The 20,885-nt window shown below is 39.7% G+C and overlaps 2 protein-coding genes across 2 annotated transcripts; both read right to left on the bottom strand.

Moving 5' to 3' along the window:
• Nucleotides 1-1,054: 1,054 nt before the first annotated feature.
• Nucleotides 1,055-3,823, bottom strand: rbm15 (RNA binding motif protein 15). Its single transcript, XM_036579331.1, has one exon. It carries the CDS (start codon nucleotides 3,664-3,666, stop codon nucleotides 1,090-1,092), a length of 2,577 nt encoding a protein of 858 aa, XP_036435224.1. The 5' UTR covers nucleotides 3,667-3,823; the 3' UTR covers nucleotides 1,055-1,089.
• Nucleotides 3,824-8,066: 4,243 nt separating this feature from the next.
• alx3 (ALX homeobox 3) lies at nucleotides 8,067-18,632 on the bottom strand. Its single transcript, XM_036578065.1, has 4 exons — nucleotides 18,315-18,632; nucleotides 10,624-10,898; nucleotides 9,534-9,659; nucleotides 8,067-8,429 (listed from the first exon to the last, which is right to left on the bottom strand). Exons 1-4 carry the CDS (start codon nucleotides 18,601-18,603, stop codon nucleotides 8,067-8,069), a joined length of 1,053 nt encoding a protein of 350 aa, XP_036433958.1. The 5' UTR covers nucleotides 18,604-18,632.
• Nucleotides 18,633-20,885: the final 2,253 nt, after the last annotated feature.

Genomic DNA, 20,885 nt, shown 5'->3' with positions numbered 1-20,885 from the left:
ATCAGAGATCATCAAGTACTCAGTGTATGAAAAGGAAAAAGCAAATGAGAAAATTGCCAATATCTCCACATTACTTTTAGAATTTAAATGACCTTGAAAAAACATGTAACCTGAAGATAAGACAGTAAACCATATCTCACATGACTGAATGCTTCACTGTTACTATGACAGTACGGTACGAAAAGCATGACAAGAATCGTACATTTTACCTCTTGAAGCACATTATTAGCTCTGTGCATTGGTCTGACTTTTTAACATGTTAAAACTAAAGGAATTAAGCCAAAATAATCAGTGATTCATGTTATAAGAGGTCTTGGATATAATAAAATCTTTACACAAAACAATAATTTGTAGCCTCATTAACTGCTTGCCCTGTTCCACACTGATGAACATTTCAATACTAAGGTACAGTTTGTGTCTGTCATTGTATACATTAGCCTGTATTATGCAAAAATTTGAACGTGAAATATCTGTGCAACAGTTTCAAAACAGGACACTGGAGTCAACATGCAGTTCTATGTGAGAAATATCTTGACTGCTGCAGGTGCCTACACAACTACACACCTAGGCCTATGTTACACTTTAACACTGGCTATCATTAAACTGATTGTTCCAAGCATTAAGTCACAATAACTCAATTACCCTTTTAAATCAGAAAAATTAATATACCTACATGAATCAATCAACATTCATGTGTTGGCTACTGCTTGCAATCTAACAGTGAAGCAAGAAAACTATAGGATTCTGAACAGAACAGTGTATTCTGGCAAATACTCAATTTTCTAATTCTATGTCTGTCTTTTATCATCCACTGTTTCATACAGCTTTGCACAAATATGATTTGATTTGGACAAAACACTCAAGTTGTAATAGTACTCAAATATTGTAATATCAATATGAAACCCAATTCTGCTGTTTGAGACATTTTCTTCTTTTCTTTTCCATGCACTGCATTTGGCAGAACAAATGACACACACCCCTTTAACCCTTTAAATTATAGTTTGCTGCACCAGGCTTAACAGAGCATGCAAATGAGACATTTTCTTTCTCTCTCTTTTAAACAATGCTTTTTTTGGTGTGTTCTGATTGTTAAGATGCTCCGCGGACGATGATCATGACCAGGTAGTCCTCTTCTGTTTTGGCAAGAGCTTTTGCAGAGGAATCTAAGAACTGCTGAGAGAAATCACAGGGCGGAAAGGCGTGAAGCACCCCCGTGTTGTCCTTATCGCGACTGCCCCCAACAGGCAGGCTGATAACCCCGGCTGCCTGCTTTTGCTTCAGGTATGACACAAGGTTGCGCAGGGGCCGCTGTGTTGATGCTGCTGGATCTGTTGAAGATGAGGATGATGTGTCCTCGGAGCTGCCAGGAACTGCTAGAAGGATTGCATACCCGCCCGGGCCTGCGACTTTGATGCGACGAGACACTTCATCCATCTTGGGCTGGTCGAGTCGGAGGCGCTGCGTGATGCGGAGTTGGGTGACCTTGCCTCCTGTGGTGCCGTCGACAAGGAGGCTGCTGGCCACGTTCAGGTCGCCCTCCAGGATGTGCATGCTGGCTGGGAAGTTGCTGTTCTTAAGCAGCAGCATGCCATTCCAGGCCATGCTCAGTTTTCCGCCAGAGTCTTGCTTGGACGACTGGCTGCTCTTGGAGCCCCCCTCAGCTCGCTCTCTCTTTGAGGGGCCTTTACTTGCTTCCCCTGCTTTGCGCTTTCTCTCTGATGGGCTTGTTCCGATGCTGGACTCTGACAGGCTGCTGCTGCTTTTGAGGCGCTTTTCCCCAGGCCCTCTGTCCAAGCTGCTGCGGCGCTCTCGTGCCGGGGATGGTCGCTCGGTCCTAAGCGGACGTTCCGAGTCACTCAAACGGCCATCGCGGCTGCTGCCTCCAGGGCTGCCCTCCAGAGAAGGAGGTCTGCGGCGCCGGGCTGCCCACTCGCTGCTGCTGTCAGGCGAACACTCCAGGTGGCGCCCGTCCTCCAGGAGGCGCCGTTTGCGCGCAGCATCCCTGCCAGGCAGCTCGCGCTCCAGTGACCAGGGCTCTCTTGGCCGTCGCTCACGTTCTAAGTGCTCCAGGGGTTCGAATGCAGGAGTCCTTACTCGTTCACGAATGGCAGGAGCTGGCCATTCAGCTCCAGCATAGAGCTCTCTCTCTCTAAAGTGCAGCGGCGGGGGAGTCCTTTCTCTGACCCTGATCGCTTCAGGAGTGGCACGGTGGACGAAGGATTCCGTCACAAGGTCATAGTGTGGCAGTGGCAGTGGCTGTAAGAACTGCTGCTGGTAGCGATGCTCTGTGTCAGCGAAGTCCACCCTCAGCCGTCTGTCTGGTCCGCCCAGAGGAAAGCCACGCATGTGGGTGCAGGCTGCCTGAGCTGCATCCAAGCTTTCATACTGAATGTAGGCCCATGTGTCCCCTTTTCTGTAGTCTATAGTCCTAATAGTGCCAAAGCGGTCAAATTCCCTTGCTAATGCAGCAAGAGGAACCCAAGGTCCGAGGCCCCCAACCCAGAGTCGCGTTGTTGGAGTTGCTTTTCCATAGCCGATTTTAATAGCATTTCGGCCAACCACTTTCCCAGACATGCTGATCTTTGCTCTGTGAGCCATGTCCAAGTTCTCAAACTTAAGAAAGCCATACGTGCTGTTCTGACCGCGGGTGGGCCTCTTGATGTCCACCTCAGTGATGGTCCCGAACCTGTCAAAAGCCCTCCTCAGATCGCTCTCTGTGACCGTGATGTCCAAGTTACCCAAAAACAAAGTTCGGTTGGCTCTTTGGTCGTCTTCTGGAGAGATAAAATCCTCCTCGCGGAACGCGGCGGCCCGCTCAGCAATGTAAGCAGGTCTTGCTCTTGCTTCGTAAAAAGCAAACTCTCTTTCTCTTTCCAGCTCCCTGGGTAAAGGAGGGGGAGGGGGTGGAGGAAGTCGACCGAGGGCTAGCTGCTGTAACCTGTAGTCTCTATAACCCAGTCCAGTCGGGGACAGCGGCCTCTGGGTGTGCAAATGTCTGTGGCCAGCCACCGCAGAAAAGTGGTCTTTCTCCACTGGAGAGCGACTTCTCCTCCTGTTCATGTACACCGCCTCTATTTTCAAAGGACGGTCATACAGCACCAACCGGCCTCGAGCATGTTTCGCAGCTCTGGCATCGTCTGGCCTCCTGAAGTTCACAAAAGCGATTCTCTCGTCGTTCACACGGCTAATTTTAACACTCACGTCACCGAATTTTTTGAACTCATGGAAGAGACCGTCTTCAATTTCCTCGTCGCTCAACTGCGACCCCAGTTCACTTATTTTCAGCGTTTTGTACTCACTTTCGTTCGCAGGAAGCTGAGTTCGTTGCTCGGCGCGAGAATTGCTCCTGGCGGCCGCTTCGAGGGACAGACTCGAGTTGTGGTTCTTGCTGCTAGCGCTGCTAGCAACGGGGCTGGTGTAGCTGTGGCTGTTTCCAGTGCGACTAGAAACGTGTCCGTCAAAGTCCCGACTGTCTCTTTTGTCGCCCAGCAAACTCCTTCTTGCCGAGCCTCCTTCACTTTTGGAGGAACTGTTGCCATTGTTGCTTCCACCAGAAATGGAAATGACCCCCATTTTCTTGCTGGTCGGATGGCTTCCTCCTCTGTCTCGTATATCATCCAAGGCCCTTGGACGCTTTTTCACGGGCGACCGCTCCTTTCCTTTCATGTCGGACACTCTGTGACTTCGCGTCGTCTAACAAACACTTAAAAAGCTAACGCGCTACCGAAATTAAGTAAATTCAGACGAAAAAACACTGTATTTCGTAAACTATCATTGCAGCAAAACAACCGCATACGCCATCTTGTCTAGACTCAGGCGTACCTCGCCCGAAGAATTTGATTGGTTTGAATTTCTGAAAGCGTCCGTTTCTATTGGCTGTTGTACATGTCAATCAAGGACACAGTACAACGCCCAGCTGCTTTCGGCTCGCATTCACAAGACCAGCCCTCGTGGCATGCGGAAATAAGCGCTGAGAAAGGGCATTTGCTTCTTTAACCAGTTTGTTTATTTCCTCTACAAAACTGTAGACACGCCTCGCGATTCAAATCGATTATTTACAATATAAATCTTACATAGGCTCGATAAAATATATAAGCGTGAGTGTATTTCACGTGCAAACCATTTGACCTTTGCAAGAGGCGATGCAGCATTCATTAAACTGGGTGTAGTTCACTTTATGTTCAATAGATGTCGCCCTCTGTATTTCGTACAGGTCCTGAGGTGTAAAGAGACGTTTTTAAAAATACAAATCATTAAAATAATAATAGATCATAACCCCATAACCACACACTAAACACACTTTCATTTGTAAATTTAGTTTACCTCCAACGGTTTACGATTAGCAGTGCTTCCATAGTCAGCAAGAGGTGTTCGCTGCAAATATGTTTACAAAAATGTTTAAGTTGAACTACTTAAGAAATACCTTATCTGTGTATTGGCTTCTAGTATTTGTGTATCTAGTGCAGTGCAAGAGGTTAATGCCTGGATGGTTTTTGTATTATTTCAGATAGCCTGTAAACTGGCCATTTCAAATTAAGCATGCTCGACCATTGTATTCAGTAGGCAGTATTTTTACAGCGCAGTGTTCCTTAACTCTCAAGCAAAAATGAAGGCCATTTTGACCTACATTCATAGATTCATAGAAACCAGCTTGTCCAAGGTCTAATGACATACCTGTATATTTTTTTAATATTTCAGATAGCCTGTAAACTGGTTATTTGGAATTAGGCATACCCAAGCATTGTGTTTAGTATGCAGGATTTTTTACAGTGCAGTGTTCCTTAATTGTCAAGCAAAAATTAAGGCCATTAAACCGTACTGACCTATAGATTCATAGAAACCAGCTTGTTCAAGGTCCTAATGAAGGCCTAATCTTGACGCATTTCCAACAAAAAGCATCACATTTTGGTACTTCTTGTCTATTCTATCAGCTATAGTCCAGAAAGTTTATGTCTACACTACAGCCTTCACCTAGAGAACTTTCTCCCAATAGGAAAATGGAATATGCTGCAATATGATGTCAATATATTCCTGAATGTAAGCAGAACATATCTACGTTCTCAGCCTAGGTCATTCTTGTATGGGTCTGCATGCATCCTGTTGGCTCCAACTCGTCCTACAGTTCCTTTGCTTGGCTCATCTGTTTAGTGGTTCTTATGTTTTTTTTCTACTTTGCTTTATCTGCTTATCTCATTCACTTAATCTGAGACCTAATCAGTTTGCCTGTGTGGCTGGAGCAGGCCTCGCTGTCTCGACGGACCAAGCTGGAATTCTAAGCTGTGGGTGTGGAGAGTGTTTCTGACAGCCTCGCTCTCTGCTCTATTGGAAACACATGTCAGCTCTCACAAAAACACGACATGGTATGCTAGACTGGCACTTAATGTAGTCCAGTGCTGCCGTCATGCTGAACATACAATGGAAAGAAGCAGTAACAAATGCTTGCCCCAAAGCAATCCTCCATCGCTCCTCACTTGGAGAGTCGGGTGAAATGAAAATGGCTTTGAACAGGTTGTAACTGCAGCTGTTTAGCTTTTTTCATTGTGGCAAGAGCTACATCTCAGGCATTATGTAAATTAGGCTGACTGTCCTGAAAAGGTGGCTGGCATGTGGTCATTAGATCCAGATGGAGCTGTCCCATGCAGCACCACATATTAGGCCTTGTCACATCTGCTGTGTGCTACCTCTGCAACTATTAGCTGGCCTGGATGGGGCTGCCATGTATGTTAACATAGCTATTTTCTACACTGAAAAAGTGATGATTGGATTGCCTTGATTCAAATGTGTACACTATTTTCAGATGAACAAAATATACAGTACAGTGCAAAAGTCAGAGACCACCTTTCATTTATTTCCAAAACAGCCATTACATAAAAAATATTCATTTTCCACTGTAAAAAACAGAAAACATTTAACAGAAAACTGTACAGAAGTCTCCAAAACAAAACATAATACCACATTTTTCATTATTCGGTGTGTCCAGTCTTTGCCTTTATTACAGCTTCCATTCTTCTCAGGAGGCTTTTAGGGACAGTTTTTCACACCTCCAAAGTTCAGTTTTAGAGGATGTTTGTATTTTCTGCTTCATGATCCAAGTGATCCCCAATACATTCAATGATGTTGAGGTCTGGACTCTGGGGTGGTCAGTCCATTGTTCTGAGAACACCAGCATAGTGTTGAGTAGGCGTTGGAAGGATGGACAAAAAACACCTGTTCTCTGTATCTTTACTTTTTTTGGACACCAGTATTTTTTCACTTATTATCCTTTGACTTTCCCCTGTCTTATGCAAGTGGATTATCTTATATCTAATATCTTCAAAAACATCTCCCAAAAAATTAATAACTTGTACTTTATGGCCATTTTGATTGGAAATTTAATAAATGAAGGGTGGTCTCTGACAAAATTGTGTGCATGTAATATATTTAATGAACGTGGAAATATACACATTTGAATGCATTACTTTTCTTCGGTGTACATCCATGTTAGGCGTTATTTACAAAAACAGCAGTATGGAATCAAACAATAATTTCATATAAGCCAGGATGTACAAAATATAAAATGTTACTCATGTTTTCCAAATTTGGACATGATAGCATCATGCATATTTCCTTCAGTATGGGTTGTACTTTGCACCTTCAAATAAAGCACCCATGAATCCATTCTTATTGTACAGTAGGTTATGTCAGCATCCATCAGGCCTACAGTTCATCCCTGCTAAGAGAAAGCAGTCTTGTGTAGGCCTGTCACGATCATGGCATTTTAGCTGACGACTGATTGCCATGTAAATAACTGTTCATTGTATGCAACTAATAAGGTAAAAGCCCAAAGTGGCCAGATTGGCTAACTAGCATTCTTACTTTTTAGTTGTTGATACTTAGTAGCTCCCAACTAGTGCAGAAACAGCTTAAGCTCCTGACTGCTGCCCTCTATAGTCTTAATATCTGTTTTTTCATCTGCATGCATTTGTCTCAACTCAACTGCTGAAAAGGCAACTTCTTCACAATCTGTTTGCTGTGATGTAAACATATGGTTGAGAGAGCTATCAAATGTGGAAAATAACTGAGATCAAGTTATTGATCAAAAATTGTGACAGGCTTCATTTTGTGGTTAATGGGATGTGCGGAAAGTGGCCCTGGAACGCATCATCAGCACTCTGTGTGAGGGGTTGTGCTTGTTCAGTTGAGTTTGCTTTAGCAGTGCTGTCACTTTCTGATGAAACATTAGCTGATTTCTAAAGGCCTCTTGAATTACAGCAGGCGCACAACACCTCTGCTTTTTACTCTGCTGAAGAGCGGAAACAGCACTGTAAAACAATATGGTCACAATATCACCATGGAGTACATCTGTCACATAGAGTAAAGGACTTTACCAGACTAAAGCCACTGAAAAATATCCAGAAATCGTACAAATTATGTGGTGTGTGCAGGAATACCATAGGTTAAATGTTGACGATTTGGCAACGTGCAACCTACTGGAAAAATACCAAAACATGGTTAAGGTGTATTATCCGTATCTGTGGGTTATAGATAGAGGGAAGCAAATAAACAAATTTTTGTGTTGACAAACTAACTTTAATGGCAGCACAACTGTTTCTTCTTCCTCCATATAAACAAATTAATGAAGTATAAAAGAGATATAAAAGCCATTCATTAATTGTCTTACTACTGTAAAAATTCAGCATACATTGAACACAAGATTAGTCATTCTGTTCATCAGTTCTTACAATGTTTATACAATTATGCTCAATATCAAAGAATACATTCTTAAACAGTCTTTGATCTTAAGGCGCACATATTTATAAAACGGTAACCAATTGCATGCTTCCGTATGGAAACATACTATTAAAACAGCATATACAGGGCATGAGGCATTTATCATTCTTATAATAACTGCAAATGTAGGAAAAATGTATAAGCAAATCTGTTCCTCACACAGGATGGACGGTGAGCTCTGTGTCCAAAACTGGGTCTCCAATGTTTGAATTTCTATGACGCACAAACGCACCACTGTGTATCCAACGATTACTTGTTGGCTCAGTCATTTCCTAGCTGAAGGCCCAGTCATGCGGTCACGTTGGCCAGGATAAGAGGCTGCCAGGGTCTTTGGTCTTCATGCGTAGGGCCACCAGACCTGAAGGCTTGTAGTCAGACTCGGGGCCTGGCTCAAAGGAGTGGGCCCCCAGGCCCCCCTGAAAACTGTGCAGGGAGTAGAGGCCGTTGATGCCGGGGTGGTGTGGGTGAGGATGATGAGGAGGATGAGTAGGGGATGTAGACATGCTCATAAGGCCAGGAAGGTTGCCATGGGGGTGGGAGTGGGGGTGGTGGGGGTAAGGGGACATGCAGGAGGACGACATGCTTTCTGTGCCCAGGACGCAACCTCCACTGGCAGTGCCTCCACCTCCTGATCCTGCTGACCACAGGTTACTCTGCATCTGTGTAGTAACAGAAAGAGTTGTTAAAAAGACAAATTTATAAGATTTTACCCTTTACCCCAAATGTAGTCAATCAGCCAAGATATGTTTGGTGTCTGAAATATGCTTCTTAATTTTAGAGCCACAATGCAAATGTAGCTAACGTGTAAGCAAGCTTATACTCTTTACCAGCGTGCAAACTGCATGCCTATTTCACCTGCCTCAGGCGAGCTTTGACAGACTTCCTTATGTATTATCTAACACTGTTTGAAATACAGTTATCTGTAAAAAGTGGAGAAATTATGTTGACTAGTTATAACAGTACTAGCAGTCATTTTCAAGTCTTGTGTCCATAATGTTTTCTAATTGCATAGATAATAGTATGTCATACAGTGTCAGAAACCACATTCTACTTGGCTTTATTTATCAACCATGTGTGTTAATCTCAAAGTCCCTGAGTTGTGAAGCAAATTTCAGATACCAAACATGTATTGGCTGATTAGCTACATTTGAGGAAAAGGGAAATTACTTCAACATTTACGTCATAATGTGAGATAATGATTCTGCACATGAAGCTGTGCTGGACCTCATTTCAGGCATTACTGCCTGTCTAGACCCTTCGCTCAGCTGATCCAGGCTTACTGCAACCTCCTAGGATCAGCCCAGTTAGTGGAAGTTCATTTTCTTATTCGTCTCCTAAACTCAAACAGCACTCAGAGAATATGAAGAATGCAAACTTGATAGGTGTTTTGTAACTGTTTGTAATTGTACTGTTATTTTCATTTACAGCATAGTGTTTTTATGCATCTTGTGCTATATGAATAAATATTTATTATTATTATTGTTATTATTATTATTATTATTAATCCAATCTTTAAAAAGTGCCAGCTTGCTGGTGGCCACACATAAGACTGTAAACATGAATACACCCAAGTTTACTCTATAAACGCTTTGTTGGTCATTTTTAACTATATTCTTATTTAGATTTAGAATTAGCTCACCTAACTTTCAAGGTCTGTTATTATGATACAGCTAGCAAACATGTCATCTTCTAAAAGAAATGTACTGCATGTAAACCCATTCTAAACTCTGTAATGCTTATACAATGTAGTGTGCATGTTGTACCTGGTACGTATCGGAGCGAGGGAGGAGCGAGATATCATATGTAGCAGCAAAGTGGTTTCGCACTTCCTGCATCTTCCCATAGCGCTCCCTCTTCCTCCATTTTGCCCGTCTGTTCTGGAACCAAACCTGTCAGAGTGAGAAGGTAGAGGATCATGCAGGTACTTTCATATGACTTATTTCTTAGGCATTAGCACTAGTCAAATGATGATAGAGATGAATTTAGTCATTTCACAGAATAAATTGTGTTTTGCTTTACAACGATTTAAAAAGGTAGCTACAAAAATGAACAAATATGCACCGTTCCCTTGGGGAAAGTGAGTGGTGTGTATTTTAAAACATATTTAAGGCGCACAGCTTAACCTTAAAGACAATGCTGTGCATTTAAGGGTAGATTCACATTGTTTATACCTTAAAGGACTAAAATTTACCTGGACAGTACCTTTTTTCTGACATTGTACAGAGAATAGCAACAAAGAGAAATGACCCTTTACCCTCTTCTCTGAGCCTGCTAAACTAAATATTGTGGTATACTGCTGTAACTTAAATACACTGGTTCCCAATCCTGGTCCTGGATATTGCTTGTGAAATATAGCAATTACAGTGTAACAGTAAGAACAGCAACTACTGTTGTCACTATTTATGCTAAAAATGCATAACAGTGGTGTTGGCCTGTAGACACCAAGGATCCGGGAATTTTCTCAACAGACCACTAAAAGTTGGATAGATGTAGAAAAGTGGTTTGTGTTAGACAAATACGGAGATGTTTATTCTTCTTTCATGAAGAAAGCTTTTTGGGTTTAGGTCCCTGTGTGTATTCATATGAAGACATTCTATCCAGCTTTATTAGACAATTTCACTCTTAAGAAAGACCATAAACATCTAATTTAATACAGCACTTAGCCTAGATTTCTTTTTTCTTTTAATGTTTTCTAAAGTATTACTTGGGTGTTTTCCTTGCTGGAGCACACCTAATCAAGACCTTTGTGAGCTGAAGTGGTTGTGTTTGTGCAGGAAAAACCCTAAAACGAGCAGAACAGGGGTATTCCAGGACCAGGTTGGGGAAGAACTGTTGTAACAGATAGCATAATACCTGCACACGTGCTTCAGTAAGTTCGGTCCTCAGGGCCAGCTGCTCACGCGCATAGACATCTGGATAATGCGTCTTCTGGAAGACCTTCTCAAGCTCCTCCAGCTGAAAGGTGCTGAACGTGGTGCGGTTCCTTCGTTTCTTGTTTTTGCCTGAAAGGTCGATCGAGTCCACAATGGAGTCTCCCTGGTTTAACCCGTTTGACGGCTCTTTCAGTTTGCCGCAGCATTCTGTGTCCAGGACTGGATACCCCAAAGGCTTGGACAAAGACTTCTCCCCTACAGAGAATAAACAATATAGATTGATCATACTGATCTGAATAAGACTTGGTTCTTAAATTGCAAGTGGCTATATGTGGGTCCACAATTTAATTCATGCATATTAGTTTCACTGAAGTTACTGAATGTTTAGTAGGTGTTGAACAATAAGTCTTGAAATGGTTGCCTGAGTGATAAGGCTGCCGTTCACTAACACACTTAAAAAGACCCCAGATTACTAAGGAAAACCGACCCCAAGCCACAACTGACATCATTTATAGGCACATATAAGGCAGCTCTTGTGTGAAGGTATCATCTGAAGATGTACAGTATGGTATCAAGTTTCAAGTTTATTTGTCATTTGCACAACATCAGGACATTCATGCATTGAAATGCTTGTGGTGAGGCTCAGCTAATCACTCTATAGAAAGTAAAAATAAAAATACAAAGAAAATACAGAAACTGAAATATGTTAAATATACACAAAATATACACAACATATAGAGACAGGAGGGACCTATGTAAGGGGGAAAAAAGACCTCTCTGCTATGTACAAATATATTTATATTAAACAAGGAATAATCTGTGAAGAATATATACATTTTAAAGTGACTTAAGTGACTTGGTGTTATTGTTATTTACAGTGTGTCACTGTTTTCTATAATACAAAACAATCTTTTGCAGATGCATGCATAAAATGTTTCTATAATGATGTTAATACTCTGCAATTTTTAACGATTCAACTAATTGGTAGGACATTTTAGATGTGTCCAGACTCTAGAATGATAAACTATATATAGATATATAGATAGATATATAGAGCTATAAATGCTTCCATAACAACTAAAAAAGCTGTATAACATTGAGAATGAAGTTATACTAAAATTAACATCAAGAGCACCTATTGGAAAAGTGTTGATCATATCTCAAGGTGGATAACTTATCAAGGGATAATAATTATAATAATAATTAAATAATGATTAATACTAAATCATTACAGCATATTATTTATGTAAATTCTTAAAATTTTAAATAAAACATTAAAATATCTTCTGGTACTTAGCTTATAAAAAATCTTATTAAATCTTACTAAAATGTCTACATTTTTTTTGAATAAAATAACAGCAATTATAATTATGACAGGCAAATACAAACTTTTGAAAGATAGTGTGTATCAGATTTGATAGAAAAGTAATATTATCCTTAACTTTACACAAAAGTGAATAACTCTATGCACTACACCACAGAAATAGTGAAACGAGGGAAAGAGAAAAGAAGATGCCGTTAGACGTTAGCAGTGTGGATAGCTGCAGACAGTGTTTTTCCCTACTGTTAAAAACAGTTTAACATGGCGAGTTATAAACAGGATGCAAACAGACTTTAGTCAGGAGATGCTAGAGAGGAAGCAGCCTTAAAACGCAGCGGACTTTCCTCTATCCTCCTTTGGCACAAGCATTTAGCAGATTTGAAGAATTAGAAGAATTGAGACCAAGTGACTTTCAATAATGAGCAAACCAACCTTTGGTTCTTGTATAGTTGGCTCACATTAAAACAGACACTTCTAATATGATGCACTTTATCAAAGCAAAGATGTCTTTGCATACACTGAAATAAGAAAATGGATACATTTAGACATATATTAAGTCTATATTAGACATTTACTACAAGTTCTTAATCTTTGCGAGGGAAACTGCCTCATAATGCCGGACAGAATATGAGAGCTTCATTCCAAAATGCTGTATCCATTTGTAACAATTTTAGATTTAATGAGCTTTTGAACAGAGTAACAGCTGATGTATGAAAATGGTATTAATTATAATGTAGCAAAGATATTTATAGCATGTTTAAAGCTCACTCCCAACTACAAATATCATGGAAAAAAGAAAACTCTTGAAAGTATTCTATAGTGCATTTTGGAACAAAACCTCCTAACCTCTTATGAATAAAAGAACAACAAACTTCTTAATGTTTGTCTAACACACAACACTTTTTTGCAATGAGCCAGCATTTAGTGGTCTGTGGAGAAAATCCCCCGACCTAGATCTTTGGTATCTACAGACCAATACCACTGTAATGTAATTTACACACAAATAGTGGCTAACATTTAATTTTTCTGCTATTCTGAAAGTCCTACATTTCACAATATATAATTCCATGCTCGTCAAACACTACATGGAGGATTTAAAGCAATGTGCGGTATGTGAAGTTTCATTAACATGAATTAATTTACAAGTTATTGTTAGCATAGTACAGCAAAAAGGGTTCTATAACTTGTACCAAAATAGATTCTACAACTTGTAACAATAGTGGAACCCTTTTTGTGAAATATAGAACTTTTTTTGAAAGGTTCTTTGAAGAATAATTTACAGGTTCTCCATCATACAGAAGATCTATTTAACTGTGTAAGGATTAGGGATTCAAACAGTTGTTGTCAGGGTTCTGTATTTAATCATGGCTCACTTTTTAAGGGTACAGCCTAACAGCCTACAGCCTATCTTTGCCGATTAAAGGTTTTTCGTAGAAGGTCAAACTGTCCTATACTGTCAGATAAAAAGATACTGCACCGGTTCATTTTTGTTCATCAAGGTATAAACAACATAAATGTATCCTCAAAGGTACACCAAATTGTGTACTTTAAATAAGTTCTTCCAGGGGAAAGGCATGTATTTGTACCTTTTTCATAACAATGTTTTAAAAGAGAAAAATGAAATGGAAAGCAAAGAGCCAGGACAAAGTGTACAGAGTCAATGCAACTTAAAAAAATAATTTAACTGCAATGGAATATGGTACAATTATGTTCCATAACCAAAGGCACTGAAGACGCACTCTTAAGGGTACCACCCCAGCGACAGTTTAGGATCTTTTTGTCTGAGAGCGTATCAGGTCAAAACTCCCCAGCTGAGGTTTGTTAGGTGCTATTCTTCTCTTTTTTGGCATCCTTTTAGTTTAAAATGAAATAATATCATTTAAAAGAAAATTACCAAATAGTCCAGGTGTTGAACCAACAGATCAGAATAAAATTAGATACAAAATAATGGATGATGAAGTATATGCGAATGACTAAAATGTACATGTATAAGAAGCTGATATTTTTCTTCACAAATATACTTGAGCATAAGTAAAACTAGCATTTGAAAATTCTCAGAAAAGTGAAAAATGGAACTGTGTAAATGTGACTAGTTACTACCCACATCAGGTCTCTGTGTATCTTAAATAAACTCTGAGAACAGCTACACTGTAATCGACAGCCGTATGACGTACAGTCCATGTGCCAGCATCATCTGCTTGTAATTCATCTGAATTAGAGTGAAATTAGGAATTAGATGTTTCTGTTGATATTAGTGACATCTGACCTTGGAGGGTGACTTGTCACTGGATTGTGCGCTTTTAAGTCCCATGGCCTCAGCACAGACAAGTAGCAGAAATGGATGAATGAATATCTTTTTAATTCAATCTTCTAGTAAACAGAGGGATGCATTCACTACACCGAGTTATCTGTCAAGACTATTTGGACTTGACCCTCTGAGAGAGTTCAGGCTGAAAGAGCTTTTCACTTCTCACGAGCTAAAAATACTGAATACAGTTTTGGGAGAAGACGAAAGTTGCATGCGGTGCACTATAGCTTCATGTGCAATAATCTCTGTCCAGATCTTTTCTATTTTTCCAGCTGTGGCTGTTAGCTTTATTAAATAAACTTAAGAATTATGGTCATAATTTGTAGTTAATCAATTGTGGTCATATTTTTCAGTTCAAGAGCTAGTCACTTCAATGATTAGTCAGAAAAGCTCAACTGCTTTGTAGCTTTTCAAACCCATGAGGGACTCTAGGACCTTTAGCCAAAAGACAAAACAGGAAGAACAAAAGTCCTCCTAAAGCTGGAGAGCCTGTGGAGGCCTCTCAGCGTTTTAGAAAATCAGTGTCATGTTCGGAATGGCTTTTTCACTCTATTGCCTAATAAAAAACAGAAAATTAGGCCATACTGTAACACACGCCCCTAAATGACTGGACTTTTATTCTCTCAATTGGACCACACTCAGGAAATGTGCTACAGTCTTTAGACTTGGTAGTGTGGTACAGTTAGGGCTGAACGATTTGGGGAAAATATCTAATTGTGATTTTTCAACTAGTATTGCATCTGTGATTTAAATGCAGTTATTATCTATAAATTAAATTCTGAGCCTGTTTTTTCTGGCCAAGAAGAGAAGCATGTCAATTTGTTTGGGCTTGAGACTTTTAAAACAGAATGTAGTGTGCTAGTTCGCGAGCTCTGCATTTGTTAGGTTAAATTTCCCTTCTGAAAAATTTGAATTACATTTAGATTATATGAATAACATATATTTAGGAATAGCATATAGTTAAATAGTTCTTGCAATTTGAAAATTAGGTACAATGTCAGTTAGTAGGCTTACACTTCTGTATTGGTTCTTTGCTTGGATGTGAGGTTTTAGCAACTTAAAATTTGGTACAGAACCTTTCTACTATGTGGAGGTTCTTTAAACACACACTTGCACATCTCATTTACAATTTCTTCAGGGAACCAAAAGAGGTTCTTCTATGGCATCGCTCCAAAGAACCCTTTCTTTCTACTTAAAAAAAGTACGGAGTTCTCAGTAATGAACAGTTTGCTATAACTTGCACAACTGAACTCAGAAAGTGCTTGTAAATCATATGATGATATGAATGGGCAAGGTTAAAGAAGGGAGAACGGTGAAATGCCCAGGACGGTGGTACTCCAGGACCAGATCTAAGAACCACTGGTCTAGGCAACCAGATTTATTCATTTGTATTTTTCCTCAATGGTTTACTTCAGATAAACTAAACCTCCCCTATTAGAGCTGAGCGACTTCCCTTTGACAGATTCCTAGAGATTGTAATTTAAAACCAGAGGAAGTGACTGTTTGTGTTAAGAGCCTGTCACAGTGCAGTCCACACAGGGTGACACTGTCTCAGGCCTGAAGAGCCGAAGGTCATCCGCCAAATACTGCGGCTGTTTTTGGCAAAGACATGGAAGAAAAAAAGAACAATATTGTTCCAAATGTTACAGGCCTCGTTTCAGCTTAGAATCTGAAAAAGACTTTTAATTTGTCATCTAAAAGAGAGAAAAACGAGAGAGAAAATGAAGGTTCAGATGGGTCTGTAACTGCTCCATTTAACGTCCCTGAAGCATGTGGAGTGTTTTGAGGACAAAATTAAATTCCATGACATTTCATATCATGATGGGTCTGTTTTCATTCAACGACCTCCTGATGTAGGCAACCCAGCCTGTTAAAACAATGGTTTAAGCATATGGCCCATGTATTACTGCAGCACTAAACTGAGCTAGCGCTTTAGCTCACAGCAGTAAAGCTCCCAGTTCAGTTTAACTCCGGCTTGTTTCGGGTATTTTTTTAAGACCGTGAAGCTGTGGGCTTGCAAATATGAGCCAAAAGTGAAAAAAGTCAAATATATATTTGAGAAATTGCTAACAAAAATTAGAAATATCTAGGTATGTTATGAATTATATAATATCTCACTATAAGCATAATAAAAGTAGACCTACCACATGCTGATATCTTAATTCCAATAACGTCGATATTTTGTTTTATTTTATTTTTTAAAGGCCGCTAGCTAATTTTTTGTGGCTAGTAGCATTTACCTCAGAAATGTGCTCATTACCCAGGCAGCAAATTCAGGTCTCGTAAATTCACAGCAGGTCTTAAATCACATTTCCACATCGGCAAAAGCTCGATAAATTTACTTTTAGTTCCTTTTCAAAGTCTTAGTTTGTTGGCGGGGTCGCCTCAAAATGGTTTCTGTCGCGTTTCTAGTAGGAAAGCTTTAAAAAAAAAAAGCTTAAGCTTTGTTGACCAACTGACAATAAAGAGCATCATGGGAAAGATAATTTAAGATTAAAAGGCCTCTGGTGTTAAAATGGATTTGGTCGCCGGACAGTCCAACTCAACCCACATTTATCCATAATTTTCCTCGCAGTAGGCCTGTCTAATTTATTAATGAATTATTAAATTATAAATTATAAAGTATAAACGGGCAGTGAGAGGTCTAAAAGAGCGAAATAAATACACGGACGCTAAAATACTCTCAGATTAACACGAGCACCTTCAGCCTTCTGGCACGTTCACACAGTAACACTGATATGAACTTCCTGTAAATGAATCGACGCGCTCCGTCAAATCTTAATATAATTCACAGATGTTTTAAAGGGTTTAATCTTCAGTGTTGTGGAGTGGAGCCTCGTTTTTATGTGGTACACTGTAAAAACAGACTTTTCTCATCAGAAAGTTTTTTCTTTAGTCTAGTCCTGTTAGAGTGACGATGTTAAGATGATGCTGAGATCCACATCTGGAATTTACAGCGTGTTTACTGTTGGAGTGTCAGTGAGGTTAACATGATAAGACTTTATAGGTTTCTTGTTTTTTTTTTTTTTTTGAAGTAAAATAAACTAATCAGTTTTACAGTATATTTTACATTTTTCGTTTCGTTCACACTTTATAGCACGCTCGTAAAAATGTTAATAAAATTTGAGAGAGTAAAGCATGAACAAAGCCTTTGGCTCTGATTGCATTGCATTGTGAAGCTGTTACACCTCATATAAAAAGCCAACGGTGGATTAAAGGAACTGTGCAGTTACATTCTTCGTTCATGAAGGTACGAACAGTGTAAATGTACCCTCAAAGGTACAACAGTGGTTTTAAGGTCTTTTTGTGAACCTTAAATACGTTTTCCCAGTGGAAATGTACATATTTGTATCTTTTCATAACCTAATGTTTTAAAACAGAACAATAAAATAAAAAGCCTGGAGACGAGACTGGCTGTGTGGAGTCAGCACAACTTAGAAAATATAATTACAAGGGATTATGTTCCCTGACTAAAGGTACTGAGATGTACCCTTGAGGTACTACCCCAGTGACAAGAGGGGAACTGCCCCAGTTTTTTTTTTTGTTTTTTTTTTTGAGGGGGTACGAGCAACGAGCAAAGGAAACTGTAGGTCTATCAGTGATCAGGAAAATAGTGACAATCCTTATTATTATTATTAGGTTATTGTTATTATTCTTATTATTAGTAGTAGTATAAGTAACTGGTAATATTAGAATGTTACTGTTTAATATTACTATGTTGGATATATTTCTGCTGCTACTTATTACTATTATTGTTATTATTACTAGGTAAAATTATCAGTATTAATACTAGCTTATATTATTAGTAACATTATTGCAACTACTATCCTATTAATATTTTTATTTTTTATTGTAATTACTATTATTGTAGTCATTGTTGCTGCTGCTGCTTCTAATGATGATGATGGTGATAATAGCCTAGTTTTGTATTGTGTAATTCTAAGTATTTTTTAGCGTTATAATTGTTATCTCTAGTGCCCGGTTGGTTTTTGGCAGTTCTGCTCGTCTCCTCATCTGTCTGGTTTGCTTATTCTCCACTCACCCTCCGAGCTGTCATGGTAAAAGGGACTCTTGCTGTTGGCTGTTAAGCTCCTTATTCGCTCCTCCTGAGCGCTCGGCGCGTATTTGCTGTGTTTGGCTGGAGAGGAGCGGCTCAGGGGGAAGTCCGGCATGAATCCAGGCCGCTGAGGGAGACCCTCGCAGGGGAAGAAGGAGCCCGAGCCCGAGGAAGAAGAGGAGGAGGAGGAGGAAGGCTCCACGGCCGAGGTGGGCTCCGGAGTGCTGCGGTGAGGAGGAGAAGAGAAAGGCAGACAGCTAGTGTCCGAGTCCATGGCGCAGACGGAGGAGCAGCGCGCGGGGAGAGAGATGGAGGGAGCGCGCAGAGAGAGAGAGAGGGAGAGAGAGAAAGAAGATCATTTGCTTTTTTTTCTCTCTCGCCACTTCTCCATTTCGAGTGGGTGGGATTTAGGAGATCAGAAACAAAGAGCCGTGAAACAAGGAGGGGGGAGGGAGGGGGTAGAGGGGGTCCTGATCCAATCCGCCAAGAATCCAATCACGTGTAGATCCTGTCTGTCCGTTAACTGTTTAATTTCTCCACCATATTCAAGCAGACAGGGAGTATCAGGAGGCTGAACCGAGAGGTTAACTGCGCGGAAAGAGCTGCCAGTTATTTCAGCGTTTAGAGCGAACCTGGGCTGAAGACCCTGAACAGACGAGAGCTTTTAAAGAGCCCCTCACTTCACTTCTAATCTGAAAAGCTTATATAAAACACTATGACTGAACTGCTACTGAACCACCAGCAGAAAAAAAACTCTTCAGCGCGCTATCACCACTGTTTGTACTGGGTATTACTGTTATCATGCTGTAGATATTGGAGAAAACCCAGAGACTCAACCAGAACTAAAACATGACAGACTGTCGTTCATTATATTTCGTCTGCCCTCTATTAAACACAGTGGAGTTAAATTAAACCTACTAAAGCACTGAAAGCTGGTGAAGGGGTTTATACTGCAGTGCAGAACAGCAGAGCTCATCTTTCAGAGAAATGAAAACAAAATTAAACACCTGTCCGAGTCAAAAAGGTAAAGGATGTTTCAGCAGTGAAGATCTAAACGAAGCTCCTGAGTGGCGGGACTGTAGGTGATCCAACGGTGATGTACAGTTACTATTAATTCAGTAACCTGTACTGGCATGACCACATCCACTCACAGTAGTGTATTATTCATGAAGTATTTTGAAAATCTGTGTCATTATACTATTATTTTCTTAAATAATCTTAGGAAAATTGGGCACATTATTAGTAGTGATGGAGAAATATGTTATCGTTGTGGTAATAATAATGATAATAACAATAATAACAATAATAATAATAATAATAATAATAATTATTATTATTATTATTATTATTATTATTATTGCGATTACTGTTTTTTTATTGTTTTATTGTTGTTACGATAACATAAATATTGCAACAATAATATTTAATATAGTTATTGATAATATGGTGTAACAATAATAATAATAACAATAATAGTATATATATATATATATATATATATATACATATAAATGTGTGTGTGTGTGTGTGCGTATGTCTGTGTGTGTTATATATTTAGTTTGAAAAAAAAGTCATGTGAAATTAATATAACAAGTTACTGTAAGCTGAAACACGTTGTAGTTATTAAAAAAGGTCAAGTTAACAAATTAATTTCAAGTCTAAAAACTTCTGAAAACTTCTATTCTTTGAGTGAAATATGAATTTGTATGAATTTGTTCCACAATAAGTAAACTTGTGTGTAGTGAAGTGTGCTATCACCTTTTTAATTGATAAAGCAACCGATAAGTACAAGATTATGGATAAACAAAATAATGGTTATCAATAACTCTGTGAGTTCTGTTCTGATCTCCGCGTCTTGAGCGCTCATATTCAACCATAACTGTTTAATCTGTCCAAACAAATGAGAAGTCTCCAGTGTAGAAGAGCACAGAGCGGGTTTGTTTTCTCACTTTAGAGAACCGAAGATCATGAACGAACCTCTTACAGCTCAGAGACATCAGCCCGGTCTGCAGTGGTCCACAGGTTCATTACTCAGCACACCTGAGCTTTCATTATCAAACACAACAAAAAACAGAATAATACAAAATAAAGAGTTTTAACACTCAGGTATACAGGTTTGACTGTTTCCTTAGTTGCACTGTAAAGTTCTCAGGAGGAGGCTAATGACAATCTGTTGGCGAGTTCATGTTGTTGGTCACATAAACATGAGCTATGGAGCAGCTCCATCAGCTCTGACTGCTCTGTATGAACCAAACACACAACAGGCTCAGAACACTTAAACTGATTGAATTAAATTTTCTTTTTTTCTCCAGCTTCTTATTCTAATTTTCCGTTCCACCTTAAATGGGGCAGCGGTTACAGTCTGCCTCAGTGTGACTGCTGCCCCATTTAAGGTGGGACGGAAAATTTAGCTTCATTAACTTCATTAACACCGTAAGTGAGACTGTAATTAACTGAAGAAACAAACAAACCGCCTGCATCTCTCTTTTTTCCACCTGCAGGATGAAACACACCCCAGTGCCGCTCACACACTCACATTCCCTAACTTCACACATA

Source organism: Colossoma macropomum, unplaced genomic scaffold, assembly GCF_904425465.1.
Source record: "Colossoma macropomum unplaced genomic scaffold, Colossoma_macropomum, whole genome shotgun sequence".
In the NCBI taxonomy this organism is placed as follows: domain Eukaryota; kingdom Metazoa; phylum Chordata; class Actinopteri; order Characiformes; family Serrasalmidae; genus Colossoma; species Colossoma macropomum.
Note: the sequence above shows the minus strand (reverse complement) of the source record. Positions and strands in the feature narration are given on the sequence as shown.

What these genes read in the sequence shown, in the direction of transcription:
- rbm15 (XM_036579331.1), bottom strand. Translation starts at nt 3,666, where the DNA reads ATGAAAGGAAAGGAGCGGTCGCCCGTGAAAAAGCGTCCAAGGGCCTTG.
- alx3 (XM_036578065.1), bottom strand. Translation starts at nt 18,603, where the DNA reads ATGGACTCGGACACTAGCTGTCTGCCTTTCTCTTCTCCTCCTCACCGC. An exon ending in TTACTGAAGCACGTGTGCAG is followed by an intron (nt 9,660 to 10,623) that starts GTATTATGCTAT and finishes TCACTCTGACAG; the next exon opens with GTTTGGTTCCAGAACAGACG. An exon ending in CTCGCTCCGATACGTACCAG is followed by an intron (nt 8,430 to 9,533) that starts GTACAACATGCA and finishes GTTACTACACAG; the next exon opens with ATGCAGAGTAACCTGTGGTC.